General features: G+C 27.9%; 1 protein-coding gene across 2 annotated transcripts in view; it reads left to right on the forward strand.

The window, feature by feature from the left end:
* Positions 1-16,338, forward strand: part of LOC119682316 (gelsolin-like) — a 32,012-nt gene extending 15,674 nt beyond the window's left edge. For both annotated transcript variants that reach the window (XM_038095725.1, XM_038095726.1), the window contains exons 3-11: positions 9,231-9,305; positions 9,948-10,140; positions 11,533-11,826; positions 11,940-12,526; positions 12,689-13,162; positions 13,224-13,472; positions 13,697-13,807; positions 13,870-13,995; positions 16,129-16,338. In XM_038095725.1, the coding sequence (XP_037951653.1) occupies positions 9,231-9,305; positions 9,948-10,140; positions 11,533-11,826; positions 11,940-12,526; positions 12,689-13,162; positions 13,224-13,472; positions 13,697-13,807; positions 13,870-13,995; positions 16,129-16,203 (2,184 nt within the window). In that variant the 3' untranslated portion in view covers positions 16,204-16,338. The remainder of the gene's footprint in view (positions 1-9,230; positions 9,306-9,947; positions 10,141-11,532; positions 11,827-11,939; positions 12,527-12,688; positions 13,163-13,223; positions 13,473-13,696; positions 13,808-13,869; positions 13,996-16,128) is intronic.
* Positions 16,339-22,230: the final 5,892 nt, after the last annotated feature.

The raw sequence follows: 22,230 nt of genomic DNA on the forward strand, positions 1-22,230 counted from the left end.
GGCTACTGGCTACTGCTAACAACATTGCCACCAGCAGCCACAGCTACTACACAATACCAACGATTGCACAATGCAGAAGTGCAAGTAGAATAACTAACACAACTACAGCAACAAAAACAAAGCAAATATTGTGTAATTTAAGCAGTCACACTTGCACTTGCACTCGTACTCGTACTTTGCCATAATGAACTTGTGTCATATTTGTTTTGTGTCTATTTTTGTTTCTTTTGTCTTTTGTTTCGTCTGTGTGTTTTTGTACATTTGTGTTTTTGTGCCTTTGTGCCTTTGTTTGTTTTTGGTTGTGTTTATTTCTTTAAGGCTAAGGACTGTATGGAATAACAATATGTAAAGGATTTATTATGTTTTTGAGTTTTTAAAGTAGCCTTCAAAAAATGTGCTTTGAAGTGAAGGCGAAAAAACTTAAATAGTAAGTTGGGTACATATTATATATAAGTAGTGTTTATTACCTTTGCGTTTAAAGAATTTCATATTTTCTAAAATTTTATAATTTTTGTTAAATAAATTAATTACAGTAAATATAGAATACAAGTAATGTCGTTTAAGTATTTAGGCCGTGTGCGAGTTCGAGTAAATTGATGGAAAATTGAGGCAAATATTAAATTATGTCGAATTGGCAGCGAATGTTGATATTTACCAGAATTTCGAGTAGGGTAAATTAGATAAAAAATAGGTAAATTAGGTGTTACCATTGTGAAAATTTTATAAGATGTTTAATAAATAAATAAATAAATTTGTAAACTTTACACTAAAAATTAATAAATGTAATAAATAAATAAATAAATAAATATTTATATAAGTGCAGTGCAAAAAATCCATAGGAAATTTCAATTTACTTTACCTCAATTTACTCGAACTCGCACACGGTCTTATAGTCGAATTTTTATAGGGAATTTTTACATATAGTTCATAATTTATTAAATTTAGTACATTTTTAAAGAAATATGACCCAGTAATAACCCTACGGGAGCGGGTCTTACTGCGACTCTAAAATAGGTAGTGGGGTTACATATATTAAATTTATTAATTTAAGTACATTTTTAAAGAAATATGACTTAGTAATGAAGTAATGGTCTAACTGCGACTCTAAAACAGATAGTGGAGTTTCATAAGAATTAAATAAGTGTACATATTATAGGCTTTCTAATTTGCTATTAGAAAGCTATTATTTTCTATTATTACTTGTCTGAAAGTAGATAATATGTTTAATAGGACTATATATTTACTATTAGAGAGTCAAGTTTTTTAAAGCTTTAAAGTTTTTAACTTCAGTCCAATTTACATCTAGGAGGATTTTTGATTGCTACATATTTCTAAACGACATTTTTCTTTATTTCTAACTTTTCTTTGCGTTCCCAGAAAATTGTAAGGCAGACGAGTTGGTTAGACGGGGTGCTTCAGGTAATAACTTGGAACACTTAAATAATCTGGGCATATCAATGGCATCATGCAAACATTTGTTGTGTTCTTTCCATACTTTTAAATAAAAGCTGGGAGGACTAAACGTTATGTAAGCATCTGTAAGCAAGTTAGCCGTGTTAAAAAAAAAAAAAGTCCAGTATTCTTATTGAGATGCCTCGTAAAACTATCATTCTTATGGTAGGGTAATTGACGGGTCGGCGATTAGCGAACACTGGTAAAATTAAATCTCTTTTATCATTGTCATTAAATTTGTGGAGAGGATGATGAAAGCGTTACTCAGCTACTTTGTTACTGCCCAACGCCGATTTACTATTTCCGTTTTTAAGGATTTTGGCTTACTTCAAGACGTCTCTTCAAAAAGCATTTTAAGCATTTCCAAAGTTGTAAAGTAGTTTTTAAGCACATTTGGAAATAAGCGACATTCTCCTTACTGACCTAGTTTGCTGTGTTGAGCCAATATATTCTGATTTTTAGATGAAAGGTAGTATGTATTGAATACTTATTTTGTTTCTTGAATATTTTTTAATGAAATAAATTTCGAATAATAATGTTTTACATAAATTTATAAAGTTTGACTTATGATTAATAATATATTGCATATATCTTAAAATTTAAACCTAAATTGTTTTTTTTTTTTTAAATATTAATTGTGTTATATTATTTTTTTATTTCAATCCTTTCATACAACAGTTTGCCAAACCACAACTGAATCATTTAATTAAGCATCAAATTAATTAGAGCATGAACTCTTATATTTATAAAACTGTATTGAGCTTTTTACTTATATAAATTAAATTATTAAAGTTAATACTACTTTTGAGGTTTCCAATTAATAAATTAGTTTCATTTAAATAAAAACAAAAGTGCTTAATGCGAACAAATTAATAAAACTTTCCATACATGTGCACTTCAAAATAAAAATTACGAGAGTGCAATAAAAATGTATGAAAAAAATTTAAAGTTAGTTTAGTCGAAGCCTTTATATTATTTATATGTTTACATAAATACAAATGAAAAAAAATGGTTGATTTTTAATAGGTATAATTGTTTATTTTATAATAATAACAAGGTCTTAAATAATTTTACAATATTTACATAGCTGTAGCTCTGAAAAAATACTGAAGATAGTTTTATATCTAAATTTGCTAATTAAAAATGTTAAAACCCATTAAGTTTAATCTTCCGTAAAAAAATAAAAATTTTACAACTGAAATTACAAATAAAACCTTAAGCTCTTAGCACCTGAATATCTGCATTTCATACGAGTAATATTACTCATACGCCACGAACACTTTCCAAAGACTATTTAATTTTCATTTTAATTTGAAATATTGCAAAATTAAATGTTCATTTCATACCAAATCCTTTAACGCTCAAAAGCTGATAAATAAAATGGTTCATTTACTATCCAATGTACTTAAGGATTAATAATTATTTAATTTTAAACTGGAATACTTTTAAATGACGTTTAAATTTTAATTTTGTTGTGGAATTTTTTATTGATGTATGTAGTTTGATTCTACTTAATATTGTGGTTAATATTTTTACAATCGTATTCGTATTTTAAAAATGTATGGAAAATAATTTGGGAAAGTACCAGGATAATGAAAACCCCAAAAATAATTGATGTATAAATTTCGTACAATTTTAAAATATTTTAAAAAGTAATTAATTTAAAAGTATTTAAATTTTAATTGTTAGAGTTAACAGAAAAAAATTTATTTATTGAAAAATTTTTATATTATTTAATTTCTGATATATATTTATTTTTAAGCAAATATTATATATTATAAGATTATTTAATAATATATAATATTTTTATTCTTAACTTTTTAATCAAATAACTTTAAAATATTTCCAAAAAAATTAAATCAATTATTTAAGTTAGTATGAAAGGAACCCCTTCTTTTAGATTTTACCATGGTCTTCTTTTCCATACATATAGATAAAATTTATAAATGCACATATATATAAAGATATGTTGAACTGAGTTGTGTGCTGTGCATATATAAGAGTGCAACTATACAACTTGCATGTATATTGTCTTTGCACAGCAGATTCATGCAATGAAGCTTCATGTTTCACAACAACGTAGGCATAAATTTTACGCACTCTTTTAATTATGAGATTGTCAAGCATTCACGGTTGTGGAAACTCATTGTTGCCGTACTGCCAATGGCCATAGTACTTGGGCCTTATCCTCATCCTCATACTCATGCTGTATATATGGTTTGTTGCTGATGTTGTTGTTGTAACTTATCGTTTACTTTTTGGTTGCTCTTTATTTAATAAAAATTAATAACAATATGCGAATATTAACATTTTCATTAAAAACAAATTGAGTTTCGATGCGAGAGGCTTTGGTTCATGCAAGTGGCATATTTTTAATATTGGATTTTGTAAAAAGTAAGAAAAATTATAAATAAGTGAGAAAATTTGGTTTTATTTTTTGTTTGAAATAAATTTTTTGTTAAATAGTTTGTTAAGTATATGAAGTGATTTGAATTTTAAGTGATATGATTTAAAAAAATATAAATGCAATAAGATCAAATATTAAGTAATAGGTTAGGTTAGGTTATATCGGCGATCCCTAGTGGATCTACTTAGGCCTGTTGGCTCATTGTGTTACCGTATATATTAGATAAAACTCAGAGTTTGTACTTTTATTTTAATGAAGTACACAGTTTGAGTATATTTTAGCTACTGATTTTATTTAAAATAATGTTGTGTTTTTATACAAAAATATTTTAAGACTAATTTCTACATCAAGGTTAAAATATTATGATTTTAATGGACTGTATTACATTTGTCAAAAAAGGTTAAAAAAGGTTAAAAAAGGACGGAAGTCCCAACACTTGGGATTTTCCTCCTATTGTTTTTATGAATATATTTTAGTTTAATAATTTAAATACGGTTGCTAAAAAATGTTACTATTTATCTATATTTTTCCTTAGTACATAATTCTAAGAATTTAGGTGATAATATAAACTATAGTAATTAAATATATGGTATAAATTCATGTTCATGATTGAACATTCTGCCGGAGGTCAAAACTCATGTTCGTGATTGAACAGAGTCTAAAACCATCTAGAACCTTTAGCGAAACATAAGATGTTAGACCTAGTGGATCTGCTTAGGCCTATTGGCTCGTTATGTTACCGTATATATTAGAAAAAACTCAGGATCTAAAACCATCTAGAACCAGAATCTAGCGAAGCATAAGATGTTATTTAGTGTCAGGTCCTGTAATTGGTTCAGGTCCTCAAGAAAAGCGGCTCCTAAAGTATTAAGTTGCCGCTGTGCTCTAATCGTCTTCCCCACAGCTGCGACAAATTTGATTGAAAGGGAGATCTAATTTTTTAACATGGTTACCTGGTTTATAGTGATCTGTAAGTAAACCTACCAAAAGATCGATATCTTTACGGGGTATCTCCATAAGAATTTTAGATTTTCTTTTATCGGAACGTGGCTACATTGCATACAGATGCATGCATCTGTCTTCCCATCTTTTATTAAAGATTTCAGTACAGAAAGATTTCATTCACAAAATATTAAGTATTATTTATTTATTTACCTTTACCTCTCTATACCTCTCTATATCATAATTCTTCCATATAAAGATTTTTTAAATTAAGGCTTTTAGTGAACTTTTTATTTTAGGCTGAAAAGATTACATTTAACATAATTAGTTGAAAGAATCTATGAGTATGGGCACATTTTATTCTAGATTTTGGTTTGTTATATTTTTTTTTCGCAATTATAAATATATTTGAGATTTTAATACTTCGCATATATGTAGATCAATTTTTTCTATAAAAATTTGTTAAAAATTTATTAAGGAATGTTTATATTTTTAAAAAGTTTCTGATCCGTAGAAAATCAATTGAATAAAGTTATCTGATTTTTTTTTTGATAATATATGATATATTTTAATCGTGTAATATCTATTGAAGAAGTTAATTTGAACTTTAAATATAATTCTAATTAAAAATAAATTAAACAACGTGCATATATCTCTTAAGTATATGTAAATATATTTATTTGAAGTAATCTAATACTCATCATATTTGAAGTGTGATAATTTGTTTTGATTGTGGTATTTGACATAAATAAGTATCAATATAATTAAATCTTATTTGTGACATTTTTAAAAATTATTTAAATGAATTATGCCATTCATTAAGACTGATTTCGATATTAATATATGCAATAATTCATTTTAATTTCTGTAAAAAGTATCATATTTCATTTTGATTGAAAATATTCAAGTAACAATTGCTTTTATTTGCATAATTTCTGCATTCAAAATAATGTCTATATATGTATATGAATTTTGATGTGATATGTATATTTACATATTTTTAAATCCATATTTGTTATTATTATAGGCAATTTAAAAAAGCGTATGCATGAAATACGTTTATTGTTATTCGCTATTTATTTAACCATAAAAAATCCTATTAGTTACAAAGCTTAAATAGTGTGAACAATTTCAATTAAATTGATATTCAATTTAAGCAATGTGTAACAATTAATATTTATAAAATTCAATAAAAGGTATATTTTATTTTATTTTATTAATAAAATTACCTTTTATTGTAATAAAATATTCGAACATTCAAAAGAATACTCACATTTTAATTACACTTTAAGAGGCTCAATTTACATGAAGGCAAAAAATATTATTTTATTTAAATAATATTATTTATCTATTATTTATAAATAAAGTGCATAATTCTTGTTATTAGTAAAATTTTGATACAAACATACATGTAAAAAGTCAAGCAAATAAAACTGTTTCGTATTTCGTAAGAAGTTTAAATACTTATGGAGTAATATAAAGTAATGTAATGGTGTTTAGGGGTTTCAAGTTAGACTAAGGCCCCTGTGCACTGCGACCAGTTTGATCTATTGATCTACCCTTTCGTATTTAGATATTTAGTATATCGAGGAGTTGAACCAGCTCCTTCGGAGGGAGTTTTCCAAGGTCTTCATCCTCTTGTTGGTGTGCACCTAAAATTTTGTTTCTTCTGTGGTCTAGTGCATCACAGTTGGTTATCAGATGTTACATAGACTCTTCCTCATCACAGCAGAATCTGCAAATATTAGTATCGGATATACCTATTTTACTTATGAAGTAACAAAAAGATTTTAAAATAAATAAATTAATCAAACAGAATAGTTTTAAAATTTAACAATTAAAAGTAATAAAAATATAATTAATTAACTCAATTAATCTACAGCTGGTTTATGATTTCGTTCTAATACCTATAAACACAGCAAGTAAATTTGTTAATAAAACTTTCACAGCAAATTAACAAAACTCCAAAAAAATGTGTGCGAACATAAAAGACGAGTACGGTTTTGTGGTAGTTGGTTATGTTGCGCTGACTCTGAGATTTAAAATTGGCAGGGCGCGTGTTCGATTCTTGGCACTTGCAGTCTCAAAAATTATTAACGATTAATCAAATACAATAATTATTTTCAAGATCACTGATGATGAATATTTGGTATGGTCAACCAAAAATTCAATTATTTAAAAATAAAATAAAATGATTTTTTGTTGTTTTAATTCACTATTGTTTGGAAAACCTCTTTATTCTAATAGTATGTATGATTTTCAAATGCTTCTTAAGTTTAATAGTCCAATATTTGTTACCTAGTAAATTCTAAAACATATATTGTTTTAGTGCTATTTGATTAAAATATTTCATTGTAAATTCGTGAAATATTTAAATTATATTAAGCATATTTCAAAACATAAAAAATTATGAAATTTTTCTAAAAAAAATTAAAAAATAAAATCCATTAATTTGATATGCTAATAATATTTCTTTACATTATAGCTGTTATTAATATTATTATTGCAATAATATAGCATATATCAAAAATAAATTAATTTTAAATTATTTGAAATAACAATATTATGCAAATTTCTACGTAAACTGTGTACATCCAGCGCTACTGTATATCCAAATTTATTGGACAGATGTTCGACAAATGTTTGTCGGTATTTAATGCTACCTTTCCGTCTAAATACATACATATTTTTTTTACTACTTTTAAAATTTATTCAAACGTAGCTGCAGTCGCATCTAATTTACTTCAAAAAAGTGTGTGTATAGTAGATGCAGTCACACCTAATTTATTCAGATAAAAAAATAAAAATTAATTTTCAATTCATGTAAATATTATTGCAGCGCTTGGAAAAGCAATGTTTTTATAGTTAACTCGAAAAATATTTTATGCCTCAGTACATATTTCAGAAAAAAGATTTTACCATTCACATATAAGATTTGTGTTTCCAGATATATTACCTTTGCGTTCTGCTATCTATTTTGTATTTATTTATTATTTTATGTTACATTTATTTTTTTATATTTAAACATTCAAACAGTCCATCTATCACATAACTCAACGCCAAGTTCAACGCGGTGTTTTTCGTATTAAAAACTCTAAGCAAAAACATTTAAATTGCGTGCATTTAAATACTTTTTAATTAAATGTTTTAATTTTATGGCCTGTAGGCGTAAAACAAGTCAATAGCAATCGAATGGAATTAAAGTTATAATTATAAAGATGTAACGATTATGGCTTACAAACATAAAAAAATTGTTTAGTTACATTCGTGTTCATAGTGTAAAGTTTTTCAAAAGGTTAGTTATTTAAAGGAAAAAAATGAAAAAAGAGAGCATAACAGATATATAATTACCAATTGGGAAATAAAAATAAAATGAAAACAACACACATTATATACTTTTATGCAGATCTAAATAACCGAAAAAAAAATGAATTAATAAGCCAACATATCGTAAATAATATAGATAAAGATATAGATGCATGCATTCATAACAGTTGCCCAAAATTAGTTTGTATATTAATAGACAGATAAGTGGATAGACAGGCATATAGAAGAGCAAACAGATGAAAAAGTAGATAGGTAGATATTTCTAAATTTCTAAATTTCGCTCTGGTGATAAGACGACATTGAGTTACACATTCATTTTATATGCCCTTCATAATTATTGGGTTGCACAAAAAATCATTTTTCTACTCTATTTTCTATTCTATTTCTATTTTCTATCCTATTTCTATTTTCAAATTTTGAAATTTTAAGCGGTGAAGTAAAAAAGAGTTCATGATTTTGTAAAAATGAAGAGGATTAAAAGCTACAAAGGATTTACTAATTAAGTAAAAAAAATGCAGAAGTTGATAATCGACTAAATAATGGAGACAAAAAGCTGCAAATGAAAATACAATATATTGTAGTTGTTCCTAAATCTGTTGTGTCTTGGTCCTGCTTTATCTACAGCCAAGCTAAAGTTATTGTGCGTCTTATTCTTTAACATGTTAAACGATATTTCGAATATTTATATCGGCCAGATACTTGCATTTATTAATATGTCCGCTTGGTTCAAATAAACCCTTTTAGTCACAATTACGAAGAATGTGAAATCAAAATAGGCTTCTTAGCTAATTGAGATAGGCTTCTTTACCTATCTATTTAATATATATTATTTACTGTCATATTTGGAAATACTAGTATTTATACTATGCAAAAATAATACATGTAATAGTAGTAATAGCAGTAAAAAAGTACAGCCTGTTATAATGAAAAACACAACTGTATTATATACTGTTTTGTTCTAAAATTATTGGATCACATATATCTCATTTTATATTAGTATACTTATTTGCTTATTCGCTTACATTATATTATTCGAATTATATAAATTATATTTAAATAAATTATTTTTAAAATACGATAAATTGTTTTTTTTCTATTACAGAATTTCGAGCCAGTTGTGTATCCAAAAAATAACTATGGAAAATTTTTTACCGGAGACTCGTTCATTGTTTTAAATGTAAGTTAAAGTTGAATTTCATATAAAAATGAATATCCACATACATTGTGGAAACCAAGAGACATATGAAGCATAAGGACTTACGTACAAACTTATAGAAAACTCATTAAAGATTGAGTTAATTGCACCTTGGAGAAAAACTTTGGTAAAAGAAAAAAAAAGAAAAGAAAAGATGAGAATGGCGAAAAATGAAAATATTACAAAAACATTAAAGTATTATTAAGAAAATGTGAAAAGTACACATTATGGTATAGTTACTGTTGCAGCAGTGACGCTAAACACACACATCTATGTATCTTTTTCAAACATTCACATTCACACTCACTCGCACTCACACTCACTCACTCTAGCGTACTGACATATATGGACACTTAAAAAAATGTTGCATAGTTTTATGCTATAAAGTTTATTTTTATGAGCACGACTACAATACCCAATGCAGTGCAGCAAAAGCCTGTAGCACGTGTGCAATGTATTTAGGTTGCCTCTACTTTATATATTTTCTAGTTACATTACGTGCTTCATATGTTTCTTTTACATTTCAAATATCTTGTGTGCTTTCATTTTTTTTAATGCTTTCTTCACTTTAAATATTTTCTAACTTTCTTCTTATGTTCCATTTTCCATTTTCCATTTTCACAGACTTTACAAAATAAGGATAAAAAACTGTCTTGGGATGTACACTTTTGGTTGGGCTCAGAAACTTCTGTGGATGAGGCTGGCGCTGCCGCTATTTTAACAGTACAATTGGATGACCTACTTAATGGTGGACCAGTACAGCATCGTGAAGTTCAGGATCATGAATCACAATTGTTTCTAAGTTATTTCAAAAATGGTAAGATGGTTATAAAATATGTATAAAAAAAATTTGGGAACTATAATATATTTTTAATCTTTTATAAATTATTATATTTATTTTCAATATTCCTCGAAAAACCTCTCTGTTAAAATAATAGTTTCTTTCGACATAACTGACTTTAGAAATCAAATTTAATATTTATTATTATGCTGAAGCTATTTGAGACAGTGCACTTAAGCACTTTTACTCTTTCTTAACTCGAGGTATTTTTAAAACCCCTCTTTACGCCTTGACTGGATTATTGTTTATCACTTCATCAGACTAAGCAATAATTGAAATCAGATCTGCATACGTTCCCGAGGAGCCTGTAACCTTTCTGAGATTTGATAACGTGTTGTTGGTAAGTCTGTCAGTTTTCGCAAATAATTTCAGGGCTCTATCTTTTATATTATTATATTTATACAAATGTTTTAAACTATCAATTGTGAAGAATATATATAAAATTATATATTGATAAATAAATTGTATAAATTATATATATAAATAATTATAATATAGAAATGATTAATTTTAAAACTGTTAATGCGATTATTGATAGGTTTCTATTCGAATTATTCACAATAATAAAAAAAAACGTATGTAGGTTTCTGAATAGTAGTGGAGCAAGAAAATAGTTTTTAGTAAGAAACTAGTTGCTTTCGTCATAATTGACTTTAAAAATCATATTTATTATAAAAAATTATTTAATTTCCGTTTAAAGAAAAAAAATTTTAATAAACTATTAATAGTATATATGTTACCATTTCTAAAATCTAAAATCTTGATGAACCTTCTCAAGAAATAAAGCTTTTTGTAATTTATTATTACTTAATAATTAAAATAATTGTATTAATCCCGTTTAAAAGCTATTTATTTCAGTGGTCTAATATAGTCTTATTTACCACTATTTTATTATTTGTCGGAGAAAAATTATATACTTGAATGAATATTTATCATTACAGGCCTGTTTTTCTATAGTTAATAGATTTTAAAGTATATTGAAACAGTTTACTCAAAAATAATAATGATGATGATAATTTAAGATTCATTAATTATTTTTGAATAATAATATATTACTTTTCTGTATTGTCAAATGTTTATGTTGTACATTTTTAATAATATTTCTTAAGCCAATTATACAAATTTAATAATTATATTAAGTATTATTATATTAAGTCATTTTTTTAATTCCAAAATAAGTTATTTTTTAGTTCCTTCATTTTAGTGTTATTAACACTGGTCCAATTACCAACCGAATATACTCGTACCTACTCATTTAACACTTCATATTTTTTTTTATTAATTTTTTTTGGTTATAAAATTTTTCCATGGAAATAAGAATGCAAACCACAATTTCAAATTAAACTTTTCTACAAACAATCTTCATAGGTATACGTTATGAGCAAGGTGGTGTTGGCACTGGTTTCAAGCACGTTCAAACCAATGCCCAGGGCGAGAAACGTCTCTTCCAGGTGAAAGGCAAACGTAATGTACGTGTACGTCAGGTGAACCTGTCCGTGTCATCGATGAACAAGGGCGATTGCTTTATACTTGATGCTGGTAATGAGATTTACGTTTATGTTGGCGCACAAGCGAAACGTGTGGAGAAATTGAAAGCCATTAGCGCAGCAAATCAAATTAGAGATCAGGATCACAATGGACGTGCAAGGGTTAACATTATCGGTAAATGTTACAGTTCTAACAAGCATAATTCAAATTTAAATTAGAAAAGAAATAAAACATAATTTTTGAATAATATTGCAATCTTATTTCAAGTTTTTTTGTTTTCTTTTCAGACGAATTCAGCACTGAAATTGATAAAGAAAATTTCTTCACAGTACTTGGTTCTGGTTCACCGCGCGAAGTACCAGAAGAGTCTACCGCAGAAGAAGATGGTGCATTTGAAACTGCTGATGCAAATGCTGTTACCTTGTACAAGGTCACAGATGCAACTGGTACTCTGAAAATTGAACCAATTTCCACAAAACCTTTGCGTCAAGAAATGTTGGATACACGCGATTGTTTCATACTGGACACTGGTTCAGGTATTTATGTTTGGGTTGGCCGCGGTGCTACACAAAAGGAGAAAACCGATGCGATGACAAAAGCACAAGAGTTCTTGCGTACTAAGAAATATCCTGCTTGGACGCAAATACATCGTATTGTAGAAGGTGCAGAATCTGCACCTTTCAAACAATATTTCGCTACTTGGCGCGATGTTGGTATGTCACATACACGTTTGGTGCGTTCAGCTCTTGGCTATGACACCGATGATTCTGAATTGGATGTTGATGACGTTGATGCAATTGTTAATAACTTAAAGAAGAGTGGAGGCAGAGCTATGGGTTTCATGCCTGACAATGGACAAAATGATATTGAAGAGGTAGGTTAGGTTAGGTTATACCGGCGATACCAGGGGTATTACCTCTTCAATATTAATAATAATAATAATATTGAAGAGGTAAAAGAATATGTTAATTGTTTACTTAATATTTTTGAAATAACACGTATATTAATTTCTCGATTTTTTGACTTATATTTTCAGATTATTCGTATTAAGAGCGTGCGTGGCAGTAATGAAATTGTTCGTCGTATAGTACATTATAATGACAAACTAAAGCTTTATGGCTATAGCTCCTATATTGTACCATATAAATACACATCCAAGAGTGGAGAGACTGGTGTTATTATTTATGTTTGGGAAGGTTTAAAAGCGAGTGAGGGCATAAAACAACGCGCCTTTGAAGAGGCCATGGCTATGGCTTTAGATCAAAATGCCATACTTGTACGTACTGCACAAAATTATGAACCAAGGCATTTCCTGAAGATATTCAAGGGCAAATTGATAACTCCATTGCATAGTAAACCAACGCAACCAGAATTGTTCCGTATACGTGGTACTGATGAAACTGTCGTACATGCTAGTGAAGTAAAACGAGATTCATCATCTTTGGCTACTAGTGATGTGTTCGCATTAGTAACTGAAGAAGGCACCAAAATATTCATATGGGTTGGATTGGTAAGTGTTTTCATAAACATTTAAGTAATATATTTATGTACTAAGAAAATTACATTTTTAGGCTGGTTCAGATTTTGAGAAGAATATGGCAATTGAACGATTCCAATACTTCTGGCCGGATGCTGAATTGGATGTGATTGATGAAGGTGCTGAACCAGATGACTTCTGGGATGATTTGAATGGTGAAGGAATATATGATCGTAGTATTGACGAAGGTGGTGCACCATTATTGGAACCACGTCTATTCCATTGTCGATTGGTGCATGATGATCGCATTAAAGTCGAAGAAGTTGGCAATTTCGAACAGGAAGTAAGTATTTTCTATTTATTATTTTTTAAATATATTTTACCTAAACAGAAGGGTTTAATACGTTTTACTTATTATAGTTTATAATCATAATAATTTATATCCGACACAAATATTTATTAAACATATAGAAAAGAAAGAAAAAAGAAATAAAATTATAATATTTTAATAAATCAAGTTCTTTCTAAACCGATATGATTTTAATAAAAACTATGTTTTCAAAACAGGATCTTGATGTGGATGATATTATGCTTTTGGATGGTGGTGATGAAATATATATTTGGGTTGGTACTGGTGCTACTACTGATGAGAATGGTAAAATTCTTGATATGGCTAAGGTAAGATTTGTTTTTCATTTTATTTATTTACTAATACTTCATTTGTTATTAATTAATTACAGAAATACGTTGATATGGAACCAACAGCTCGTTCAATTGATACAGTTAGTATTATACGTATTACACAAGGCCAGGAACCTCGTGTATTCAAGCGTATGTTCCCAAGCTGGGATGATGGCTACTGGCAGGTTAGTAGAATCAAGCGTGCTTCGTAGTTGCTTTGTATTTCGTCTTCTGCTGCATGTATTCATTAAAATTCAAACATACTTAACATCATTTAAACAATAAAATACTTGTTTTTAGATATTTTTTGTAGTTTGCTGCAGTTTCATAATCATATGCTTTATATTAATTATAATATAACCAAAGAAATATAATTAAAAATACATTATAAGAGAACATATATTGTGGCTAATAAATATGGCTTATTTATATAATAACATTATATTGCATTTTATTATTAGTTATCAGATAATCAATATTAATTCAATATCAGACATCATATCCAAAAGAACTGTACATTAAGACTGAAAAGTTTTCGGAAATTCTCATTTAAAATTCGCGCGCTGTATATTTTTCGATATTTTAAGTTTATGTAGTTTGGCAGCACTGTCCTTAATTACTATGCCAAAAATGAGCGCGATCTGTCAGACAGTTCGTTTACGGCAGCTGTTGAAACCAGTTCACCTCAGTAGTGCGTTGCGAAATGTCTTCGACGGTCGTACGACCGTCCTGAAAGGCTTTGTACCACTCATAAACTTGAGTTTTCGATAAAACTGATTCCCCATAAGCCTTTTGTAGCATTCGCAACGATTCTGCACACGAAATTTCGTTCGAAACACAAAATTTGATGCAAACTCTTTGTTCAATATTTTTTTCCATTGTTTTTTTCGCAACGCACTACTGAGGTGAACTGGTTTCAACAGCTGCCGTAAACGAACTGTCTGACAGATCGCGCTCATTTTTGGCATAGTAATTGTCCTTAATTGCTGCCAAACTACATAAACTTAAAATATCGAAAAATATACAGCGCGCGAATTTTAAATGAGAATTTCCGAAAACTTTTCGGTCTTAATGTATAACTGAATAATTCAATATAAAAAGTATACTCCTTCGCATATTGATTTAGGTCAGATTTAGTTTAAAAATATTGAATTTAGATACAGGGCATCGAACCGAAATTTTTTTCGTCCCGGTTATCGCACCGGGTCAAGAGAAAAAAATATATAGGTTCGGTTCGGTTCCGGTTTTCGTACCGGCAAAAATATCGGTTTTTTCGGTATTTGGTTCGGTTCCGGTTCGATGTCGTGTTTAGAAATCAGGTTATGTAGCACAAAAAACTTAATTATTTGATAAAGTAAATAAATTTGAGGTTAAAGTAAATATGCAAAAGGGTCCTGGTTATTCAAGCGAATTAAAGTATCTCTAATTAAAAATTATACTTTAATTAGAAAGTGGCTTCGAGTATCTAGGTTAAAACATCCTTTATGTATACACATAGTATGACTTTTAGCTAAATTCTGTATAATTTTTGTTAATGATGGCAAACTAGACATGTCTTAAATTTAATCCTTCCCTATATGTGTTTATATATACTTTTTATGTACATGAAAATATTAGACTATTTGAAAGAAAATTCAGCAAAAATAATTTATCTGTGTATAAATAGTATTTACTCTAAATAAAATATTTCAAAAATTCATCTAAACTTCAGAATCAATTTATTGAAAATGTTTTTCGATAAATTTAATATAAGTCGTCCATAAAAGGTTTCAAAATATTTAGTAAAATTTTTCAAAATTTATGCTGTTCTAACTACATTGCAAATAACTTTGAACATTTAAACATATTTATTTATACAATACTATGGAAATACGTATCCTGCGAATCCAGTCCGTAAAAAAAACATATTTGCATTTTATAAATTTTTGATATCGGAATCGCATTAAAGGTTTTCACCATTGAATTAGGTAAGTATTTATCCATATCATATTTGTATGGTTTTTATAACATATTTTTTAAATATATGCATACATATATCATGTTTATTTATACATGAAAGATTATCTTTGGATCGCAAAAAAACTATTTCATTGCATTTAATTTTTTTCTATCTGTATATATTAGCATGCTTTTGAATATGGTTTTATACATTTTTTAGTTAATATTTTTATATTTGTTTTAAAAATATTTTTATTTGTTTAGCATAAATGGTTGAAAATAATTGTACATATATATACTTTAATTTCCATTTAATATTTATATATCAGAATTGTGAAATTTTTTTATTAAAATGTAAAACAAATTATTTATTATTACAGACTGTGCCTTCGTATGAGGACATCAAGAAGCAAGTATTCGAGGATAATGAACGCATTGAGGGCAATGATGTTTGAGGTGCAGTTGAATCCAATGAAAAAAAACAAAACATGCTATGTAAACCAAATTTTTATAAACAATACTTTTTTAATCACTTACAAGTACTCTCTTCAACGAGTATACACGTAAATTAAGTAAACATTTTAGATATATTATTTTTAATTTTTTTTTTATTTTTATTAAACAAAAGAAATAAAATTTTGAGAAAAAAAACAATATTTTTGTTAAAATATTTATTTTGTGAAATTATTTATATAGTGTTTTTCATAATTATGAATAAATAATATTTATTTTAATTATTTCAAATAATATATAAATTATGGAACTGGTTAGCCTTATTAGTCAGTTAATTGAAAAGCAATACATTGTTTTTTTAAATAATGGTTTCTATTGAAATCAATTATAGACATATCATTGACATTTTTTTAGCCATTTTTGGGTAACTTCTAAAGCTCGCTTCGTAATTTTTAAAATAAATATACTTTAATTTTGTTAAAAATTGGCAACGGAGATAAACATAGTAAAGTCTGCTCATGTTTGTCTGTCTAATTGCATATACCTATCAGTTTTGGCAGAACCTAACTTTGAACAAGGACTTTTCGTGAATCTCGGTTAGAAAAACTTTAATTTTTTTTCTACATATAGTTTACTATTTACTATTATAATATTATATACGCATTGTTATTGATTTGACTTTTATGCCGATAAACAAATTTATTTATATATGGTAGCTAAAATGCGTCTAATACTAGACCCTAACTAAGCAGCAGCTGCAATTCGTAAGAAAGCCAGAAAGTAGGTTGTTGAATACATCCTAATATCAAGGGATATAAATATAACTAATAAATATAACTATAAATCAACACTCTGTTTTTTTGAACAGCTTCATTTTGTTAAAATAATAACGTAGGCTAGGATGACCTGTCAGATAATCTGCCAACAACCTTAGCTCTGTTCTACTGCGGAATTGTAGTAGAACGGATCAACCAGCTTCTTAGCTTTATTATTTATGTTCCTTATTTAAAGGTTTATGTTTTCTTAATAAAAAAAAATTTCTTCCGATTAAATATAAATGCCGTTAGATGTTTTCCTATGTATTAATTTTTAGAGCTGTTTATTTCAATTCTACTTTTGCCGCTGAGTCAGTCCTATTTATATTACACATATGCATGTCTGCGACATTTAGGTCAGTGTACATACATCAGCATTTTTGAGATCTTTAAGTCTGACTAATCTAGCTAACATTATAACAATTACTATCGAAAATGCCAGGAGCTCTGGGTATCCATTTCCAAACAGGCTTATTATCTTCCCGGGAATGCCTTGATATTATGTTTTACGTCAGATATTATATATTTTAATTACTTCACGTATATCAAATCCTGTCCTTCTATTTCATTATTGCTATAGCCATAAAGTTAATTGCGTAATTTTATTCTAATTTTTTTATTTTTGAATCTCTTGCAGCAACACAAAAAATAATCATTTTCAGTCATTTCATCTCATCTCATCTCATTTCATCTCATTTAGGCATCCGGATTTTTTTTTTGACAGTGATATTTCAGTTCCATTAACTACCCAGAAATTAGTTTTTTTTTGTTTAAACGCGAGATGACTTTTAATTAACTGCATCATTGTAGTAGCGTACAATAGGTTGATCATACTTTGTTACAATGTGCCAGCAAAATTAGCAACACTTAGTAACTTGGATTGTGCCAAATTAATCCAGTTAGTTATGTGTTCTTATGCATAACACAACACAACAGATTGCCTTATTAGCTAGCAATAGCTAAATGACTTCGTGTCATGCGTTTCATTGCTTTCATTGCCTTCACTGGTTTCACTGCCTCCACTGAAGTTGTCATCGTTAATCATGTCGCCTGTTAACTTTATTCCATTCACCCATTCACCCATTCACCCATTCAGTATTATGTGCAGTGCAAATATATTTGTGTGCATTATTATTTGTTTTGCACTCGAATGCAATGCAAAATATGTTAAAGACTCATAACTTGACGTTTTATTAACGGTTGTGTTGCACGTAAAGTTGTGCAATGAAACTTGGCTGTGATGCCTTGAGGTCCTTCCTACGAAGGAATATGCGAATATGCTGCGCCTTTCAAGTATTGTATTTTAAATGCTGCATTTAAATGAGGGTGGACATTTTTGTTTATTTGAATATACCTGCGTATAGGTGGTATACAGCTGCTGCTATTGGTCTTGCTGTTTCTGAAATTTTATTTAATTTCAACCAAAGTTGTGTGAAGTTAAAAAGTGAACAAGATTAAAAAACTTAAATTGAATTATTCTGCACTTCATATAAAAAGTAATGGGAAAATTTGTATATAATTCAGCATATTTTGGTTTGTTTTTATTTTGTGAATTTTTTTTTTGTACGGCTTTGATATGTTCACCTTTTGCAGCTGTGGTTAAACAAACATGTTAAGCAAACTAATTTGCATAAAAGCGATCAATTTCAGTTGCGTTTGCATTAACACTTCAACACGGTGTGGGTATCCCTATAACCGTGCGCTTCTAGGTGCTATACGAGTAATATGTATGGGTGGGTAAACTGGCAAAGCATTTGTGGTTTATATGTATATCCGGCAACAGGATTACTTTAATGTGTATACCTTTCGTACGAATCGAAATAAACCCGAATATGAGGTACAAAAAGCATGTGAAACGGTTCTATGCGAAAGTGTACTACGAGTAGACGTAGAAGGAATGTGCACTGCAATAAAATAAAAATGCAACGAAAAACCGATTGAAACTGAAAATGAAATGTACATTCTAGGCTCTGAATATGTCAACATCGCGAAAATAAATTATGAAATACATTTTCCAAGCAATGGTTGCACTTTCCTGTTTTCAATTTTATGATATGTCGCAACAAATTCTATTCAGAATGCATAAACAAGTTTCTGTGAAATGGGTTATAGTGGAGAAGTGTGGCATAAATATAGGCGCACGACGTTGCTGCTCGTTCGAAGTTGTAGATTTGAAAAATAAAGGCATTCCTCGTTAGTTGACACGCAATTTTAATTTAGTTTATCGTTTCGTACATTAACAATCGCCTAACCGCTACTGCAACTACGAAAAGATAAAATGCGCTGTCATGTGACACGTAAGATTTGTGGTTACATGCATATAAAGTGCATTATGTGATGGATTGTACAAGAAACAAGTAACTAGAGACAAAAGTGTTATTTTCTAATTAATTTCATTAAGTATCGCAACTATCGTAATATGTTAACATATAAAAATGTTTTTCTTAATATAATTACTGTAATAATGATAATGGAATTCAATTATGTTATATGGTAAATTGTTAAGTTATCCTGTAAAATAGTAATCATCTTTACCAAATGCAATTTCTAATATTAGTACTATAATAATGATATTGTATTCAATCACCTTATAAGAAAATAAGTTATTCTATATAAGTTATTCTGTATAATAAATAAAAGCCATCTTTATCAATTGCATTTCTAAATATAATTACTCTAATAATGAAATTGTATTCAATTATATTATAAGGGAAATGTCTATATAAGTTATTCTGCATAATATTTTATTTATTATCTTTATTGATGCTTGTAGGAAATGCAACTAGACCGATGCACAGGAAACCCTGGAGTATCTACTGTGTAACTGCCCAGCTTTCTCGAGAATTGGACAAAAACATTTGGGGGTTGTTAGTGTTACCGGACTGGAGCACATACCTGAATTTTCTGTTGAAATCCTAATAAAATTCGCTAATAGCACGCGCATCTTAAGCGATGCACACTATAGCTAAAAAATTAAGACTTTGAACTGGTAACGCAATGAACCTTTATAGTCTACGCGTGGCCTTGTTGATCTGTCAGCATAACCTAACCTAACTTTGATTTTATCAATTGCATTAATAAAATAGACACATACTGACATAGTCCATTTAAATGGACTAATTAATCAGTGTTAAACAATACACTATTTTTTAAAATAGTTTTAAAAAAATATATGTTATTATAACCGTTATCTTGACTATACTCTATAGACATTTTCAGGTTATAGATATGTTAAAAATTTTTATAACATAGCAAAAAATTCAGTACATGGGAGAAAGAAATAATATTAATAATAGTAATAAGCAATTAATATATAATTGGTGTTGTAAGCGTGAACATCATATTAGCTTCAAATAGTTAGTTATTGGTAGTCAATTATATTGAATATGACAACAATCTTCCTTTTAAAAAGCCAGGCCTAGCAATCGTGCGTGTTTGACTGTATATGTAAAGTCTATACGTTTAGTAATTGGGTGTATGTTTATTTTGCTTTTATTTTTATTAATTTTTATTATATATCTTCACATTCGAGAATATTAAATAAAATTAAAATAATAAATTATTTTTATTTCAGTTTTTGAAAGACTTCCGTAAGTCGTTAAATAAAAAACTTTTAAGTTGGTTTTTATTTTTATTTTTATTTCATATAGTTATCTATATGAACTTCACACGATGTTTGGAAGTTTATGTCACTTCTTCCTTAAGGAAGACTAAAGGATTCTTAGCTTTTTAGTTTTTATACATATATGTTAATTGCAATAGAGTAGATGTCAAATTTTGTTAGCAACAACACTTTGATATTTTAGTAGTTCTACGTTTTAAAATGTTTTAATTTAAAATTTTTTTTTTATTATAAAAAGTAAATAAAAAATAAGGGGACTTACAGTTGTCAGTTTTTTACTTTTTGACCAATATACATTGAAAGAAAAACTAAGACAAGATAACTTTCCAAAATTAGAACTATAAGTTCTAATTCACACAATACATGATAAAATCAGGTTCACGATACTTGAGCGTTTAGTTATAAAAATTTTATTAAAAATTTAAAAAATTTGAAACATTTTATTTTATTTAATTTATAAAAAATATTTAATAAACATTTTTAGTTAAAGAGCTGTATTTAACTTTATAATTATGAACAAATATATTAGATGGAGTAGCAGTTTAATAGCAAACCTCGAACTTAGCTCAAATCCATTATAGTTAGAAATACAAGTATCACCAATTATTAAATACTGTGTATATAAAACGTTTAGCTAAAAAATAATAAATTAAATCTCATATTTATAAAATATATGAAATATCAAGTTTACCCGTCTTCCATTTAATTTTGTATACAATATATTGATAATTTTAGTCTTATATTTTGAAATATTATGATTAGTGATAATAATAAGAAAAAAATAATAATGGAATACTACACAAAAAAAAGTTTCAATATAATTCGATCTTAAATCAGATATTTCGGCTAAAAAAAATATCATAAACCATTCAACGATTAATTCCGTTAAAACTGATATAGCACTTATCTCTTCAAATATATGAAATAAATTCAAGATATCAGTAAAGAGGTCAATTACATGACGATATATTTTTATATCAATATTTTGTTGTATTAAAATATGGTATAAATATTTGAGGTAGGAGGAGAATGCTAACCAAACAAATGCGATCATAATATTTACAATAGCCATAGTTAAATATAGCGCAAAAATTATTATAAAATATTGATTAGTTACAAATATTATTCCATAGGAAACTATAAAGTAACGTAGAAATATTAAAATACATAATAACCAACTAGTCTCAGGTGGTAATCGGAATGTATCTATAATTTTATTATGTATACTAAACAATATATTTAAATACAAACAAATTTCCTCCGAATGTTTTGCAATGTAATAAGAAGTACTTAGTACGTTATATACACTGATTATAACAACGCTGTTATATGCGCACATATTAAAACCAATAGTAGTTTTTTTATTAAATGCTTCGATATATAATATAGTTAATCTAAGAGTGGCAGCGATAGTTAATATAACTAAAAAAAGCCTGACAATAAAATGCAAACGCACATACTTCATTAGTTTTTTAGAGACAACAAAATATTGCTTCTTTTGGTTATAAACTATAGCACTAAATCCTAAAATTTGTGCTAAAAAATTCAAAACTTTGAATTGATGTACTATAGTCCCGACCATAATTAGTGTT

The sequence above is a fragment of the Teleopsis dalmanni genome, chromosome 2 (genome assembly GCF_002237135.1).
Source record: "Teleopsis dalmanni isolate 2A chromosome 2, ASM223713v2, whole genome shotgun sequence".
Classification (NCBI taxonomy): domain Eukaryota; kingdom Metazoa; phylum Arthropoda; class Insecta; order Diptera; family Diopsidae; genus Teleopsis; species Teleopsis dalmanni.